At 32.0% G+C, this 17696-nt stretch overlaps 1 protein-coding gene across 1 annotated transcript in view; it reads left to right on the top strand.

Annotated features, from left to right (window-relative positions):
- Positions 1–17696, top strand: part of FoxK (forkhead box K) — an 86393-nt gene that overhangs the window by 47739 nt on the left and 20958 nt on the right. The window contains exon 3 of the mRNA XM_072536862.1: positions 4252–4415. Within this exon, the coding sequence (XP_072392963.1) occupies positions 4252–4415 (164 nt within the window). The remainder of the gene's footprint in view (positions 1–4251; positions 4416–17696) is intronic.

Here is a 17696-nt window from a genome sequence, read left to right as displayed (position 1 = left end):
GTGTCAGTTGTGTGAGTTTTTCAAGCATGCGTCGATAGATTATATAATAATAGACATATTATCACTTGTCAAACCAGTGTCGTTGCGCCCTAACTCTATTTATTAATAGCTGGCAACCTTAAGTTTCGACCATTTTTTCTCAGACAACCTTAGATCATCATATTAAAAAAAAAATAGCTTTAATTTGATATAAAAAACATGCATATACGAAATGAGCAGCGTATTTTATTTAAAAAATAAATAAACAAAATAAAATATTTGTCAAAAACTATTTTCAACGTAGTTATCCTACAGTGGGATATTGTACGATTTGAGAAAAAAATGACTAAACAAGATTTGAAAATCTCAAGTAAATTTGTGGTACATTTTTGTTACCTACTTAATTAAACATTTCCAATAGAATTTTATATAAAAAATTTGAGGTCAAATTTGACCATAACATTGTACGAACCTTGCACTTTTCGACAATGGTACTTACGGGTTAATAATAATTCGAAATAATTTTTGAAATTAATTTTTTTCAGCTAACACTACTGAGTAAAATTACTTGTTTATAGTGTGCCGATGTATGATTTCGGATTGTTTTATTTTCGACCTATGTGTTGTGTTTCGTTCTAAATTTACAAGTAGGTAGCTCCACTTGAGAGCTAATCACACCGATACTTTATTTTTGTTTTAAAAATTCATGAATGTAAATTTTGAAAATTGAGGCCATTGAAAATGTTTTTAAAATATTTTTTTAAGAATATTTATTTTTCAATTGCTAAACTATTTATTGGATGATAGATTGAGTACAAAAAAATCGATATTTCTAAAAGATTTATACTAACACGTGTTACATATCTGATAGCATGGTTTATTATAAAACTAAAAATGCTTTGTTGATCAAAAATATTAATGTGTAATACATTTTTGTGTCATATTTCTTAAATGTTTGATTTTGTCATCTCCATAGTGTTGACTTTTGACACACTCTTTCTATCTTTCTCTCTGTTTCTTTCTCTCTCTATTTCTCTCTCTCTCTCTCTCTCTCTCTCTCTCTCTCTCTCTCTCTCTCTAGTTTCATCCCTCCGTGTGGAGAATTGGGTGCTTATGCATTTCTTGACCAAAAGTGTAAGATTGACGGGTCAGCGCATCTTCTTACTTGTTTATTCTCTGGATAAACTGTGTACTAATTCCTTCCATTCTCTTCTATTTCTTGCTTTGTTTTTAATTTCACCCCATCTTTGTCCTACTCTTTCGTGTTTTCTCGTGGTAATTCTTTTCCTGCTATTGTCTGGCCTTCCTCTCTTTCTTTTCCCCTCTGGTTGGTGTTCAAGTGCTTGTCTGGTTATGTTGCTTTTATCTTTCCTCAAAGTATGGGTAATCCGTTTCCATTTTTTCCTTGACTGTAGTAGATATGTTACTTTGCTTTGTTCTTTCCTTTGGGTCAGTATATTTTCAGGATTTTTCTTAAAGGTTTGTTTACAAAAGTTTTTAGTTTTTAGTTGTGGTTTCGTCCTGTTTCCAGGTTTCTGCTCCGTAGAGTAGCATACTTTTGATGCAACTATTAAAGATTTTAATATGTATATTCTTTTAACACCCCCTGTTCCTTTCCATGACTGATCCCAAATATCTAAACTTGTTTACCTCTTCTACTTCCTTACCGTTTATCATTATTTTATTATTTGGGTGGTTATTATTTTTTGTGTAGTTTTCATCTGTGTTTATTTGGAGTCCAATCTTGTTCAAGTGTTGGCAGATGCTATCCGCAAATTCAAGATCTTCTAGCTGATTGAATAGGTTCCATCTGATGCCTGGTCGATCGTCAGTTACTTTTCTCATTACCCAATGTATCATAATAAGGAATAGATTAGGGGATAGTACACAACCCTGTTTGACTTCACTTTCTATGGCTATTTCTTCTGTTACTTTACCTGAGTGTTCCAGTGTTTCTTTGTATCCTTCGTAGAAGCGTTTAATAAAGTTTATAATTTTCAGTGGTATCCCATATAACCTTAGGATTTTCCACATCTGTAGCCTATTTACACGAAGATCGAAGACCTTTTCAAAGTTAATAAAACTCACATCAATATAGAAAAGACAGTTAAGATTTGATTTTACGTATAGTGCCTCTGCTATTCGCGTAGACGTATTTCGTCTTATCGGGATCGAAAAAATATCGGGAAAGAAATGAAAGACAGAATTTACAAAACAGTCATCAGACCAATCATGACATACGCTGCAGAAAGCGCCACCCCCCCTCCACTGGTTTTGCCGTGAGAGGGCGTGTCGTCGTTTGTAGTAGCTTTTCTTTCTTCGTGTTTTTTCGGGAAGGGTTTTTGTGGATTTTAATATTGGTATCTATGTTTTGTTGATTTTTAGTCCTTCTTCTATCCGATTAAAATTATTTGGGTGCTTATATATCTCCGCCGCTTCTTGATACAACCGTGGGTAGTACTGTGATGTTTTATCGGTGTTCGGCAACGGCAGATTTGTCGATATGTCCTAAACGACAATGAATTTTATGTTCGTTTATTCTTGTGTTTGTGTGTCTTTTCGTAGTTCCCACATATACCATTCCACATGGTATTCGGTATACTCCGGCCGTTGCTAATGGGTCGCGTTTGTCCTTCACCGATCTTAAACAGTCCTTGATTTTCTTTTTAGGCTTGAAAATGGTCTTTACATTGACTTTTTTAAGTATTCGCCTAATTCTGTCCTTTACCCCCGATATATAGGGCAAGAACGCTTTGCCTATACATTCTGTTTCTTCGCCGGTGCCGGGGATCGATCCTCGGCTTTCTGCGTGAAAGTCTCTACCGCCTTAGCTGCCCGGCCCTATAATATATATATATATATATATATATATATATATATATATATATATATATATATATATATAATTTCCTCGTATGAGAAAAATCAGTTTTGTATTTTTAGAAAACGTAATAAAATATATCAGATCTAACATTGTAAACAGTTTCTTCTCCATATTGACCTATTACCTTAATTTATATCTTTTGATTGCTCCGTCATTAAAATCAACCATGTTTCCAAACCAAAGCTGTTAATTACCTCTTCAAATCCGTATATATTCGCATTACCAGATTTTGTCTTTGTTACTTAAAATTCTTTGAGTCGTAGACCAGGTTTTTACTTTTTTAGACATTTATAGATCTGCCTTTGACTTCCTTATTTCTTCTTTCGTTTTCTAGTTATTAAACTTTTTATTATTAAAATTTTATTAGTTATAAAATTATATTTTTTTCGGTAACGTACACATTTAATTTCGAAACGATTAACGAACTCAGTCGAAACGCCAAGTTGTGGTTAATTCCCAAAATAATATAATAAAAAATATAATGATATATCAAAATAATTGATATTAATTTCTGAAACACTTCCGAATCCATTTCTAATCCCGTGTATATTATCCTAGGCTCATTACTGAGAGTTAAGTGTCTTAATACTTAAGATTCTTTCTTCTTTGAGTGCCTCTCCTATCGGAAATTGGATATCATAAGGGCGATTCTAATTTTATTTACTGCTGTTTTGAATAATTCGTTAGTGGTACAGCCAAACCACTCTCTTAAATTTCTCATCCAGGACATTCTTCTACGGCCTGGATTTCTGCGTCCTTGGATTTTTCCTTGCATTATATTTTGTAGGAATGTGTATTTTTGTCCTCTCATCAGATGGCCTAAGTATTCAAGTTTTCTCTTTTTTATATTCAGTATAACTTCTGGATCGTTATTTATTCTGCGTATTACCTCTTCATTTGTAATTTTATCCACCCAACTTATTTTTAGTATACGGCGGTAGCACCACATCTCAAAGCTTTCAAGATTTTTAACATTCCTCTGTTTAAGAGTCCATGCCTCAACAACGTAAAGCACAGTACTGAATACATAGCATTTTAAAATTCTAGTTCGTAGCTGAATACTAATATCACGATTACAAAATAATTTTTTCATTTTTGTAAAGGTAGACTCTTAGAATTCTTCAGATAATTAAGTATAATTGGAAGGACTAGGAAAATTTCTTCTATCCTTAGTCGAGAAACCAGTTTAGAAGCGCTGGAAGCTTGCTTTTCCTTTTTAATTTTGAATGTGAGCTTCCACAATTTATCCAGACCAATACATTTTTTATGTTTGTATCGGATATTTTCGCCACTCCATTTGTCATGTAGTCCTATTTATTTGCTTTTATATTAATACAAATGCAAAATGCACTTATTTTTCAAAAATATTAATTACATATCTTTCGTAGGTGGGCACGGATCTCACAGCAGTAATCATGGTAAAAGAAATGTTCAAGCAGATCTGCAAATGGTAGCCCAATATGCTGCTCAAGTCGCCCATAGAGATGACACTCATCATGTTCCTCAAAGCCATAGTCCTGACTACAGACAACCTACTTCAAATGGAAACTCGGTAGGTATTATTTTAATTCAGCTAATTTCTAACACTCTCATAATGAAGTATACGAGAATAACTAATCAATTTAAAATTGTTAGTAAAACTTTTACAATGTTTTACAATATCATATTAGGTCAATACAAATTTAATTTAGTACTTTGACTTTGGGACAGGAAGATGTTGTCAAAATATGGTTTGTAAAATCAAAGATTTCTGCTTGATCATATTATGTTATGTTGAATAGTAGGATAGAAATGATTCTTTTGGCAACGGTAGGTTTATTTTTATAAATAAAATTAATGCTTAAAAATAATAAGATTTCAAATTTATAAATAAAATACTATTTTCATAATATATTAAAACTGATCTGCATATTATATTCTCCTTCAAAACAGTGGCTCATTTTTGTAAAGTTATCTGATCATGGTAAACATTTTTTGTTAAAGGAGATGTACGGGCTCGCAATGTGTTCCTGTATTTAATGTTCCGCGAAACTGTCAAACTAGATTTCTATCAACCTAAAGAGCAGTCAGATTTCACAACAAACCACTAGTCCTAATATTTATGGACTATAAGAAAGCCTAGTCGATTGATTAAGACAACAATATTGCTGCACTAACTGATGCCGAGTACGGTCCACAAACATGCAACTTTAATTATAATTTAATAAATTAAAATAATTTAATAAATCATATAAAAGCTCAAGTGGAAGTATGAAACTTCACAAATGAAACGCCGAGTACGGCAAAACTGTTGAATTTGTGATTAAGAAACCCGAGTAGGATGACATGGGCATCAACATTGGTCTTGACTGATTAAACAGCTTACACATCGTTTACCATTTCGTGCTGGTTTAAAGCAATCTAATAAATATCTTAAAATAAAATATCTTCAATAATTGTAATTAACATTACCTATTTTATTGACGTTTCGATTTCGGTCACCGTCCGTGGCCGGAAAAAAGCCTGGATTGGAACACTTAGTGGGATAACACTTAGTGGGAAAATATATATACCCGATATAATTGGACGGATATGTATTAATAGGGCTGAGTTACTGCGGAAACCAAGTAGTAATCAGCTCAGTCATAACAGACTTTACTGGATATGCGCCAATCAAGGAATACTTGCATACAATGGGGCTGCCTCATGGGAACTTCAGGTTCTCTGCAAGTATTCAAAAATATTTTTTATGAATGCGAGACGTTAGACCGCGGAAGCAAACACTTTTTGGACTAATTTACTCTAAAAATATACGGTATCCATCCACTAGCTTTGCACAAGCTGGTACTTCTTATAGTGCCGTGCACCTATAGTGCGTTAGCGAATTATCTTAAGGCCAGACGTATACCTTTTGCGGCATGTAAAAGCTCGCCAGTGTTATTTATACCTGGCCAATTCTTTATATTTCATAGCCACGACATTTGTTTGTAGCTACTCCCCTCTTGCCCCCAATCTTACCTTGAATAATTAGTTAAGGGACTGCGTACTTTTTTACTCTGAAGATATGGCCCAAATATCCAATTTTTCGTACCTTGGTCGAAGTTAAGTAACTTTCTTTGTGTTGACCTCCTTCTTAAGATTTCCTGGTTTGTCGCCCTATCTGTCCATGATATGCGGAATATTCTTCGCAAGTCCACATCTTGCGTCAATGCGGTCCACATTTCTAAGGCCTCCAACTTGTTAATGAAGGATATTTTTAACGTCCATGTCTCCACGCTGTATAACAATATGGACCATACATAGCATTTCACCATCATGTAGCGGAGATTGAAGAAAATATTGCAGTTACATATTAGCGGTTTAAATATAATAAAAACTTGTCTTGCTTCTTCAGTACGGCATTTTATTTCTTGTTGAGGATCCCATTATTTATTCACTCATTTTCAAGTATTTGAATCTTTTCACTTGCTCGATTGGAGCGTTATCTACTTGCAGCTGTACTCTTTAAAGTGCATTTTTTTTACTGCCATGCATTTAGTTTTAGTTTTTTCAGCATTTTTCCTGTACAAGCTGGTACAGTGTTTCAATAAACCAGCTGGCTATAGTACGCCCAGTAAGTAGCCGACGGCTTCCGAAAAAAAAAGAAGCATGCTCTTATCTATATTTCCCATTTTTCGTTCGCCGCATCGTTTGTCGAATCTGGTCTTTCAAAAACTGCTCTTTCGAACAGTTTTTGGCAAAGCATAACTCTGCCAGACTCCGTAAAGTCCCTACGTAACACTCTGCGACTACTTCGTGTTTCCAAAACTGAAAATGCCCTTAGATGCGTACTGAAGGCCCTTACAAAAACTTAATTTCAGAATGCTTCACTGCCACGCTTTCAGTATAAACGAAAGTTGGATTATTTTGGTAAAATACAGACCTTCCTCCTATGCCGAAAATTGGTTTCGTTTTAGCATTATACAATATATATCTAAACCATGTGTAGAATCTAGAAACATTATTAACATAAAAACATATTCTTCAGAACATTCATCACAGGAAAATCATTTTAATAATAATGTATACTTAATTCATTATTGTTACATATTTTTCGTAGAAGTCCCATCTGGTTATTTACATAGTCTCAGTGAACTGTCCTAATCTTAAAATTGTAATAAAAGCTTATTTAGTTTTAAGTTAGCTCTATATTAGCATCTGAAGAAGCCCACTGTGGCAAAACATCAGAATATACAGGGTGTTTCAAAAAAAGGTAACCCCGTCTCTAGGGTAGGTAAAAAACTGAAAAATAATTGGGGTTTGCTTAGTAAAAAATTTTTGTAACGCCATCCGTTTTCAAGATACAGGGCGCTGAAGAAAAAAAAATTACGCATTTTTACGATTTTGCCGAAACTACTGGCAACATTGTAATGAACTTTTATAGGAATATGTTTTGGAAGCTGATACATCCCATGAATTTGTTTTTATATCTGATTCTCATAGAGGGCGCTAGTTACACGGATCGTACTAAGTATTAGTCAATATAACTTTTTAAGAGTATAATTATTAATCAAAATTTCAAGTAAACTTAAACATTCAATTTTACACGAAAAAGGTACTCTTGGTAAAACTCGATACTGTGTACCGTTTTCGGAATATTTTGATTTGAAAATTATGAAGTAATAATTGATGCTGGTATAAAATAGTTTAGTAATTAAACAAAACTCACAAGAAAAAAATTAAATTAATGACTAAGAACATAAAATAAAATTCAATTACAGTAATTGTTCAAAATGCCCTCCGTTTTCGCGAATACACAAGTCTATTCTTTTTTCTAAAGATTCCATTAACCTTCTAAACGGTAGGGGATCAGCTATGATGTCATTAAATTGACGTTGAATTCTTTCTTCCAATTCTTGGCGTGAATTTACCTCTGTAGCATAGACTTTTTCCTTAATATACGACCAAACTGCGTAGTCCAAAGGGTTAAAATCGCATGACCGAGGAGGCCAATGAATCGGAGCTTCTGCACCTCTACCAATCCATCGATTCGGAAAATGATTACTCAACCAATTACGACACCTTCTATCAAAGTGTGGTGGAGCTCCATCGTGCATAAAAAATAAAGATCTTCGCTCGTTTAGCGTTAAATCTTCTAATATCTCGAATAAGGAATTGTTTAAAAAATCAAGATACATATCACCATTTAAATTTCCAGGTAGAATATGATAACCAATTAATTTGTTACCTAAAGTTGCTACCCAAACATTAACTTTAAATGAGTGTTGGTAATGTGATACCCTTTTGACTCGTGGATTCTCATCACACCAATAGTGTGCATTATGGGAGTTAAACATACCTTGTCGCGTAAAGGTGGCCTCGTCCGTAAAAATAATGCATTTAAAAAATTGGATTGTGGGCTGTCCTTTGTTGCAATGTTTCACAAAAATCCACTCTAACCGGTAGATCATCTGGCAAGAGCTCTTGGACTTGTCTGTAATGATAAGAATGTAATTGCTGTTCTTTCAGTATCCGCCAAGTACTTGAAGAAGTATTTGTTTGTCTTGCTATATTCCTTACGCTAACTGTTGGATCTTGATCAAGTAAATTTAAAATATTATTTTCTTTATTAATTGTTCTTGGTCTACCAGAATTTATTTTATTTGGTCTCACATTCCCAGTTTCTCGACAACGTCGTTCAACGGATCTAAATGTTTTTTTACTTGGTAAGTTTCTTCTAGGAAACTTTTCTGCATAACGTGTCACAGCTGCACTAGAACATCCTAAACATTCGCCTAAGGTTAATAACGTGTCAGTGCATTCAACATTTGAGTACATTTTGATTTGATTTTACAAATAACAAGGTTTCAAAACTCTAATTATTGTTGATTTATCGTCATAACAATCAATAAATGTCAGATTTCCATGGCACACTTGGAGAAAATAGAGGTATACCCATTAGAACTTTATCATTACTACCAGCATCAATTATTACTTCATAATTTTCAAATCAAAATATTCCGAAAACGGTACACAGTATCGAGTTTTACCAAGAGTACCATGTACCAAGAGTTTTTTCGTGTAAAATTGAATGATGTTTAAGTTTACTTGAAATTTTGATTAATAATTATACTCTTAAAAAAGTTATATTGACTAATACTTAGTACGATCCGTGTAACTAGCGCCCTCTATGAGAATCAGATATAAAAACAAATTCATGGGATGTATCAGCTTCCAAATCATATTCGTATAAAATTTCATTACAATGTTGCCAGTGTAGTTTCGGCAAAATCGTAAAAAATGCGTAAAATTTTTTTTTCTTCAACGCCCTGTATCTTGAAAACGGATGGCGCTACAAAAATTTTTTACTAAGCAAACCCCAATTATTTTTCAGTTTTTTACCTACCCTAGAGACGGGGTTACCTTTTTTTGAAACACCCTGTATTTTAGATGAAATTTTATTTTTGTTTATTTAAATAAATATTATATAATAGTAGCTATAAAATATCAACGTAGTAAAATTGAATACAATTGAATAAATAAAATATATTATTTGACCCTTTATTAACATTTAAATAGTAAATATTAATATTATAATAATTATATTAGTAAAATAAAGTTGTTGGTTAGAAAAGTCTAAATATTGATAACCACAAATTCAAATTATTACTTATTCGATAAGTTCCTGGGTACTAGTAGAATAGTTTTTGTTTTATAAATAATCCTACTATTTGATTTTCATTCCGAAAATAGTAACATTTTCTGTGAGATAACACAAATATTATGCTCCAAGGCAAACAACTAGTAAAACACCAGTTAAAATATTTACATTAATCCAGCATTTCGGTATTGTCAAGTGTTTTCTTTACGCTATAGAACAGATTTTTATTTATTTTTAAAACAAACAAACAAAAAATGCTGTTACAAAAAAGACCTTCAACGTGGAGATTCAGCGCCAATTTTTTAAGATAAATTGTTTTTAATTGATTTAGTTAAATTAGGAAATGTATTAAATTTTAATTAAAATTTTTTTTGATACCTTTTAAAAAAAACTGAACTTGTGTTAAATCTTATAACAAACAAAAAAATATAAACAAATATAACAAGTGTGTACTTATGACGGTTTTAATCATCAAGCAAAAAGACAAAAGAGGGAATCTAATCGTTATGAAAAGGCGACCAAAAAAGTGGCCTCTGATGGCGGACATATCCGGAAATGCGAATGCGCCAAATTTAAATTTTCCGACACTTATTAACAGTAGCTATAAAATAGTTTTCAGAATGTGTCTTAGACGAGAAAATTTTAATTAAATATTAACGATAACAGTCTAAAATGTGAAACAATTCTTAAAAAACTTCAATATAAATAAGATTTCATGTGAAAGTTGGGACAAATAATAACATAACCCAACTAAATTTGATTTCTTAAACAAGGAAAGACTCTCTTTCCTTGTTTAATTTGGCCTCTCAAGATGGCACTTCCTATCTAACAATGTATTTGCCCCCATTACCTTTACATTCCCTCTTTTGTCTTTTTGCTCGATTGTTTTAATAAAAGTTATGACAATATTATACGAGTTGTACATGGAGATTCGCTAAGCCAGTGACTATTTTCCATACATATCGGTGATTTAGAAAACTATTTTTAATAATATCGAATTAATTATTACGTTATTATATGCGGATGACAAAAATTTCACTACAATTTGAGGTGTCCAAAACAAGACTGGCCTATTTACTAAACAAAGTTTGGGAAAATTAAGATTGAAGTATTATTGAATTATAGGTTACAGCACTGTTACTATTTAATAAAAAATTATAATTTCAAACGCATAGTATTTTCCAAGAATATTTTCATTTTTTTTACTTTTCTAATTAAAAAAATTAAAATATCAACTTTAAGTGTAATCTATTTAAAATAAATAACAAAATTAAATGAAAAATACCGTTGTGACATGTTATGAATGCTTTTTATCATAAAATAAACAAATTCTGTAAAAATTGTTTAGTATTTTAGTCTATTTTGCACTATATAATCAGCGAGTTTGATCAGCAGCCAATTGTCTCACTGTACATCTTACATTCATTATGTACTAGCTTGTACACGTCTAGAGGATGGGTACGATAACTTTTTGGAGCCACTCGATAGTCTCCAAAAAGTGTTTGCCGCCTACGATCTAATGCCCAGCAATTGTGCAAGATATGGTTAACTGTTTCAGATCCTCTGCTACAGAGTCCATGAAACAGTCCCATTGTATGCAGATGTCTCTTGACTGACGCATATCTAGTAAGGAAGATTATGAAGCTGAATCAGGAGCTGAAGCCTGATTGTTTTCCGCAGTAAAACCCTTTTAGGATTTTTCTTCCAATATACATTTTGCCATCTGCTTGGCCGGCTATATTTTCCGAGAGAGTTATTTCGTCTTCGGGTCCAGGCTTTTTTTGGCACTGCTATGACGGGCCTGGAACGAAGTATTTGGAGCTGATGCTGTTCTGGCAAGTTCATCAACTCTTTCATTGTCGTGTATTCCCCGGTGACCTGAAACCCATACCAGTGTGACACTGTTATGTTCTACCAGTCTTTCGAGTTCCTCTTTACATTCCCACACCAGCCTAGAGTCCATCTCAGGACTGAAAAGAGCCTCCATATCTGCTGATCTATCTGTGCACATGTTGATTCGCTTGAATTTGAAAGCCTTCATGTTCATATCTCTTGCACAATGGAATATTGCACAAATATCTGCCTGAAATATAGAATTTCAACCACTACTGAAGATTGCTGCACTCGACACGTATGCAATTTTACATCCGTCTGTGTACTGGATATAACTCTGCAGTTTGGGCAGAATGTTATCTCTGCTCCATCCCTCTCGTGGGCAAATGTCCACTTGGAAAGGTACTTTAAACTTGCATCTGATTACCATAGGACCAGAAAACATCATTCATTAGATATCCCTGATTTGATTTATGATGATATCTTGATTTAACGTTACGTTCCTTAGGTTTTCTCGTAGTCTATAACATATTCTCGCTTCTACCGTATAACTATGTGTAGAGAAAGAGGTCAAGTGGAACCTCCATAGTGCGAAAAAAAGACACCAAAGGATCCCTTTGGATTTGGCCATGGGGCCAAATGACGAATGTATCGTCAACATATCGTAGTCAACATGTGGCTTTGAGCATTGATGTGGATAGTGCTCGGGTCTCGAAGCCTTCCATAAATATATTGGCAATTACTGGAGACACTAGGGACCCATTGGGGCACCATTTATTTGTCTGTAGAATTGATTTTGGAAGATGAAATAAGTGTTGGACATACAACTAATGAGAGTTAAGTGGTCTTGCTGGATACTGTATAAATTTAGTTTTAAGAATGTTAATGAGTTCCGTCTATAGGAATGTTTGTAAAGAGTGAAACGATATCGAAACTTACTAGAATGTCTGACAGTGAGATATGATATTATTTAAGAAGTTCGAAGCATTTTCGGCGAAAGGTTATAGAGTTTTGACCAAGTAGAGTTTTCCACTCAAGAAATATCCAAAGAAAAACTAAAATTATTATATACAAATCACTGCTGAGGCCGGTTCTCACATATGGGGCGAAAACATGGACTCTTAACGCAGACGGATGGAAGACTTCTGGTAATATTCGAGCGTAAGATACTCCGCAAAATATTTGGAGCTATAAACGATCAAGGGCAGTGGCACAAAAGATTTAATTTCGAATTATACCAACTCTTTAATGCAGCAGAAGCTGGACACGTAATACGAATGCCTAACAACATGATTACTGCTCCGTACTGATGACGACCAAATCGTTAGAAATACTCATCTTTAAATAGAAGTTGATACTGCTCCGTACTGATGACGACCAAATCGTTAGAAATCTCTTTGTCAACCATTTTCCATCCACTCCTGAATTTAGGTCTCTCCCAATTGCTTCCATCTTTCTCTATCTTGCGCCAATCTAATCCACTGTTTGCCTGCCACTGTTCTTATGTCATCTACCCATCTTTTTTGAGGTCTTCCCGTGCTTCTTGTTGTCGTCCTTGGTCTCCATTCTAGAATTCTCCGTGTCCACCTGTTGTCATTATATCGGGCTACGTGACCTGCCCAGCGCCATTTCATTTTTGCAATTTCTTCCACAATATCCCTAATCTTCGTTCTACGTCTTATCTCGGTGTTTCTAATCTTGTCTCTTAGTGATATTCCAAGCATGATTCGTTCCATTGCTCTTTGCGTTGTTTCTAATTTTTTAGCAGATTTTTGGTAAGGGCTACTGTCTCCAAGCCGTAAGTACAAACTGGTAGTATGCATGTGTTATACACCTTTTTCTTTAAGTTTACAGGAATGGAGGTGTTTTTCAAGATATATGCTAATTTGCCGAAAGCGCCCCATGCCAGTTGTGTTCTTCTTTTAATTTCAGCATCTTGATTTGGTTTTCCTAGTTTGATAACATGACCTAGATATACATAATGTTCAACATTTTCTATGGTATGATTTTGTATTGTTATATTTGTCTGGTCTCGGCTCAGTATTTTTGTTTTGTTGTAGTTAATTTTTAAGCCTACCGCTCCTGAAACTGCATTTAATTCGACTGAATCGACTGAATCAAATATCGTTAGAAATACTCACCTTTAAATAAAAGTTGATGCCAGTTTAGGTGTTCTCGTACAAATAGTAATCGTATTACTCGATTATAACGTGTAACATCAGGATTTGTATTTATCTATGTGTCTTCAAACCAGATTCTTCTTGTGATTGTACGTTCAATTCCTTAAATTCGCCTCATTTATTATAAATATTTTATACTAAATTCAAAATTTATTAGTTTCACATAATTGATTATCCGATTTGCACATTATAAACTTTATTTTGTTTATAATGTTAAAATATAACCAGTGTGATATTAAAAGTATTTTTTTATTTTTGTAGTGAGAACTACTGCGTAATTCAGCTTGCCAAAAATAAATGCGTTAAGTTACGCAGTGAATAATAAATTTAAGATTTATTTTGCAATCATGTAATAAAATAATATGATTTTGTTAAATTATCATTTTGACAATATTTTACCTTACAAAAGTAAACTTTATGGATAATTTGATCTTGAAATCTATGATATTTATGTAAATTTAAAATATATTTTAGAAATCCCATACCAAATTACCAAATATATCGTAATAAAATACTGCTGTGGAAAAAGATAAGGTTGTGTGTTACGCCATAATTTTTTTTTCGATTTTTGCTAATAATTTTATCTCCTATGTATAAATTTTTATCAACATTAGTATGGAGCTCTATAACAAGAACCCATATGTTTCCTGCAGTCGATTTTTTGGACTTACTTATTAACAAATTAAGGTAAAAAAGGTAAATTTTCGCTTTTTTCGTTTATCAGCAAAAAGTAAAGAGCTTGAAACAAATTTGAGAAGAGAAGAAACTTATGTCTCAAAATGGCGTTTTCTAAACGCTCCTATCCTTGTTTGTTGCTTAGAAAGTTGCAACATAAGTAAAAAATTTCGGTTTTTTTATATGTTAATAACTTTTTTTTTAAATAAACTTATAAGCTTTATATTACACAAAATGTAGGGTCTTGTGGTGCTTAAAATAAGATTAACATTTCAAGTCGATCGGTCAAAAAGTTTAAAAGTTATTTAATTTTTTATCCCAAATTAAATTTTTTTGCAACAATATAAGTCAGAAAATTAAATAGGTATATTAAATACAGGGTGAGTCATGAGGAACTTTACATACTTCTACCATATGTAGAGTCCCTCAGGGAGCATATCATGTGGCCACTAAAAAATGACAACTCCTCTTCTTTATTAATTAACAGGGTGATTTGTGTAATTGACCATTTATTTTATTTTACTGTAGTGTTTATACGGCTCATTTGATTTTTTAAATTTTTACATGATACAGTACACTACTATCAAGCATTCGACTGGTATTAGCTAAACTAAAAAATTCCCGGACTGGCTTTGGAAAAATTAATTTAGGGATTCGTATTAAATATTACACCCTGTATAATTTTTTTTAAAATGCAATAAGTGATTTTCAAACTACATAAATAGCCAATGAAAACGACATATGCGACAATGTTGTCGCACTTTTATTAAATTTTTAGTGAACGATCAAATCTTACCAAAAATAGAACAACCATAATGAAGTATCAAATTATAAGGTATTAATTTAAACAAATGTTATAAATTTCAAACATTTTAATTAAAATGAGTTCCTACAACATAATCTAATACGTAGAAAATTAACATCTTTACTGTCACTTTGTATTATCTCTACGATAGAATCAATTGTTTTTCAATTTTAAATTTTTACTCATAGATCGTATTGGGGCATTATTTTCGATAAATAATAAATTAAATTGATTAAAAAGTCAAACTTCTTGTATGTGTTAGTTTTTGTTGATTGTAAATGATTAAAATTTTATGTCAAATAATAATACATTGCATCAACTGTACTAAATAAAAATAAATCTAAAAAAGTTTAAAATGAAGGTTGGCGTTGACCGTTTGACGTTTCTTGATATTTTATACCATGGACGTATAAACACAGATGGACTCAGTTATTTACATAAAAATGTGAAGCCAAAATTATTTGACTAGGTCACATTCTCAGCACCTTCAAATGTTACATTTTTTTATTAAAATATCTTATTCACGTATCGCTGAAAATATTACTATATTTATTTTATACTCGACAGGTGCTATCAAACCAAAATAATAATTTATTACTTATATTAATATATTTAATTGTAATTAAAACATCAAATGTGCACATAGTGTGCATATCATTTAATAATAGCGTATAACAGATATCAACCAATTATTTTATATGTAGAAGCACTGAAACCTATTTATTAATGGCAAAGGTGTTTACATTTCTCTGTCTTATGGCTCTACGTCAAACTTCAAATGCTGTTCCATGTCATGTCCATGTTTTGTTTACTTTTTACCCAAGATGAGGAAAAGTTGTTTTTCGATATTTTGGCTGTATTTTTAGTGATATTTGTAAATAGTGAAATAAACAAATTATAATAATGGTGCTACAGTTTTGCATTTGCAAAAAAAACGAAATATTTACATCCCAATGTCTCATTTAATTTGTAAGTACTGTTTGTTTACATTATTTAAGATGAGGAAGCCTGTGTGTTTACATTTTAAAATATGTCTTTCATAGGCGTACCATTGGGTTTATTCATATTAATTAATGTATTGAACAAGATATTAGTTCATGAAATTAGTATAGACATTTTTAAATTGTAAGTAGACATCATCTGATTAAAAAGATCTGTTTAGTAGCTTTTTAATTTAATATTTCTCATGAATTAACAATAAATTAGTGAAATGAATAAAACTCATTTATTTTTCTATGTAGGTTTCCAAATAATATTGATTAATGATGAAACTTACTCTAAACTTCAACAGAGAAAACAGTATAAAAAAACCTTTCAAAAGCATCCTTTTTGGTTATTTAAACTTGTAAGGAAGCTGAAAAATATTTCAGATTTTTTAATAAAACTATAAATATCTACAACAGACGAGTTAAAAACCTTATGAATATTTTGATTAATAAACCCATACAAAATGTCCCAAAATCAATCTATGAGCATTTTGGTGACCATATGTATGATGAAGATGCAATCGATGGTCACTCTATGCAACTTTTAAAATTGGTTCTTGAGAAATATTTTAAAATTGGAATTCATCATGAAACGAGGACTACTTTAGATGCTAACACCGTGCGCATAAGAAGCGTTCTTACTAAGACTGTTTTATTTCGCAATCAATAAAAATTTATTTCTATACCAACGTCTTCTATTATGTCTATTTACCATTTTTACTTTAATATTTCTGTTCGGTAAATAGCTTTCCAATAATTTATACATTTTCACCCTACTTTTTAATAAGTAGGTATATTTGCAAATAATTTTATGTCAAATGCCCTCAAGAGCTTTGGAATGATCAATAAATAATTTTGTAGCAGAAACCCTTACTACGTGGAATCTATTGATATTGTATTAAAACAAATTTGTCACAATTTGAAAAAATATGTTTTAACACATTATCAATAAATATAGGTATGTACTTAAATTTGACAAATGTATATTTTTTAATTGTTTTTTTTATCGTAGTATTATTTGATACCTATTAAAAAATTAACTTGAGCTCAACTATATTTTATTGTATTAATTTTAAAGCAAATAAAATTGTATTTTATTTTTTCTATAAAAACGTGTTTTTATACATTATTACTACTTCCAATTATTAACGTCTGAATAATTATCCCCGCGAGTAAAAATTCAAGCACGCTTATGCTCATTGAGGAAGTATCACAGTCTATCGATACCCGTTTTACTCCCCTTTACCCTCTTGTCCAGGAATATCGAAACTTCAAAATAGTCTGGAATTTTTTAGTTTAGCTAATACCAGTCGAATGCTTGATAGTAGTGTACTGTATCATGCAAAAATTTAAAAAATCAAATGAGCCGTATAAACACTACAGTAAAATGAAATAAATGGTCAATTACACAAATCACCCTGTTTATTAATAAAGAAGAGGAGTTGACATTTTTTAGTGGCCACATGATATGCTCCCTGAGGGACTCTACATATGGTAGAAGTATGTAAAGTTCCTCATGACTCACCCTGTATATGGATAGATTCTAAAAGAAGATTTATTCTATTAATATTATTTAAAAAAAAAATGAGGAAAAATAATTTTAAATATTACAAAATAAATCCGTAAACTAATTTTTTTTTTCGAAACCAAATTCAGATTTATGCTTTAATCTGCGCCTTCCAAGAATTGCAAGGCAAAACATACGTTGATAAAGATATTATTAGAGACATGGGGA

The sequence above is a fragment of the Diabrotica undecimpunctata genome, chromosome 7 (assembly GCF_040954645.1).
Source record: "Diabrotica undecimpunctata isolate CICGRU chromosome 7, icDiaUnde3, whole genome shotgun sequence".
NCBI classification, from domain to species: Eukaryota; Metazoa; Arthropoda; class Insecta; order Coleoptera; family Chrysomelidae; genus Diabrotica; species Diabrotica undecimpunctata.
The sequence above is the reverse complement of the archived record's forward strand: the minus strand, read 5'-3'. Positions and strand labels throughout refer to the sequence as shown.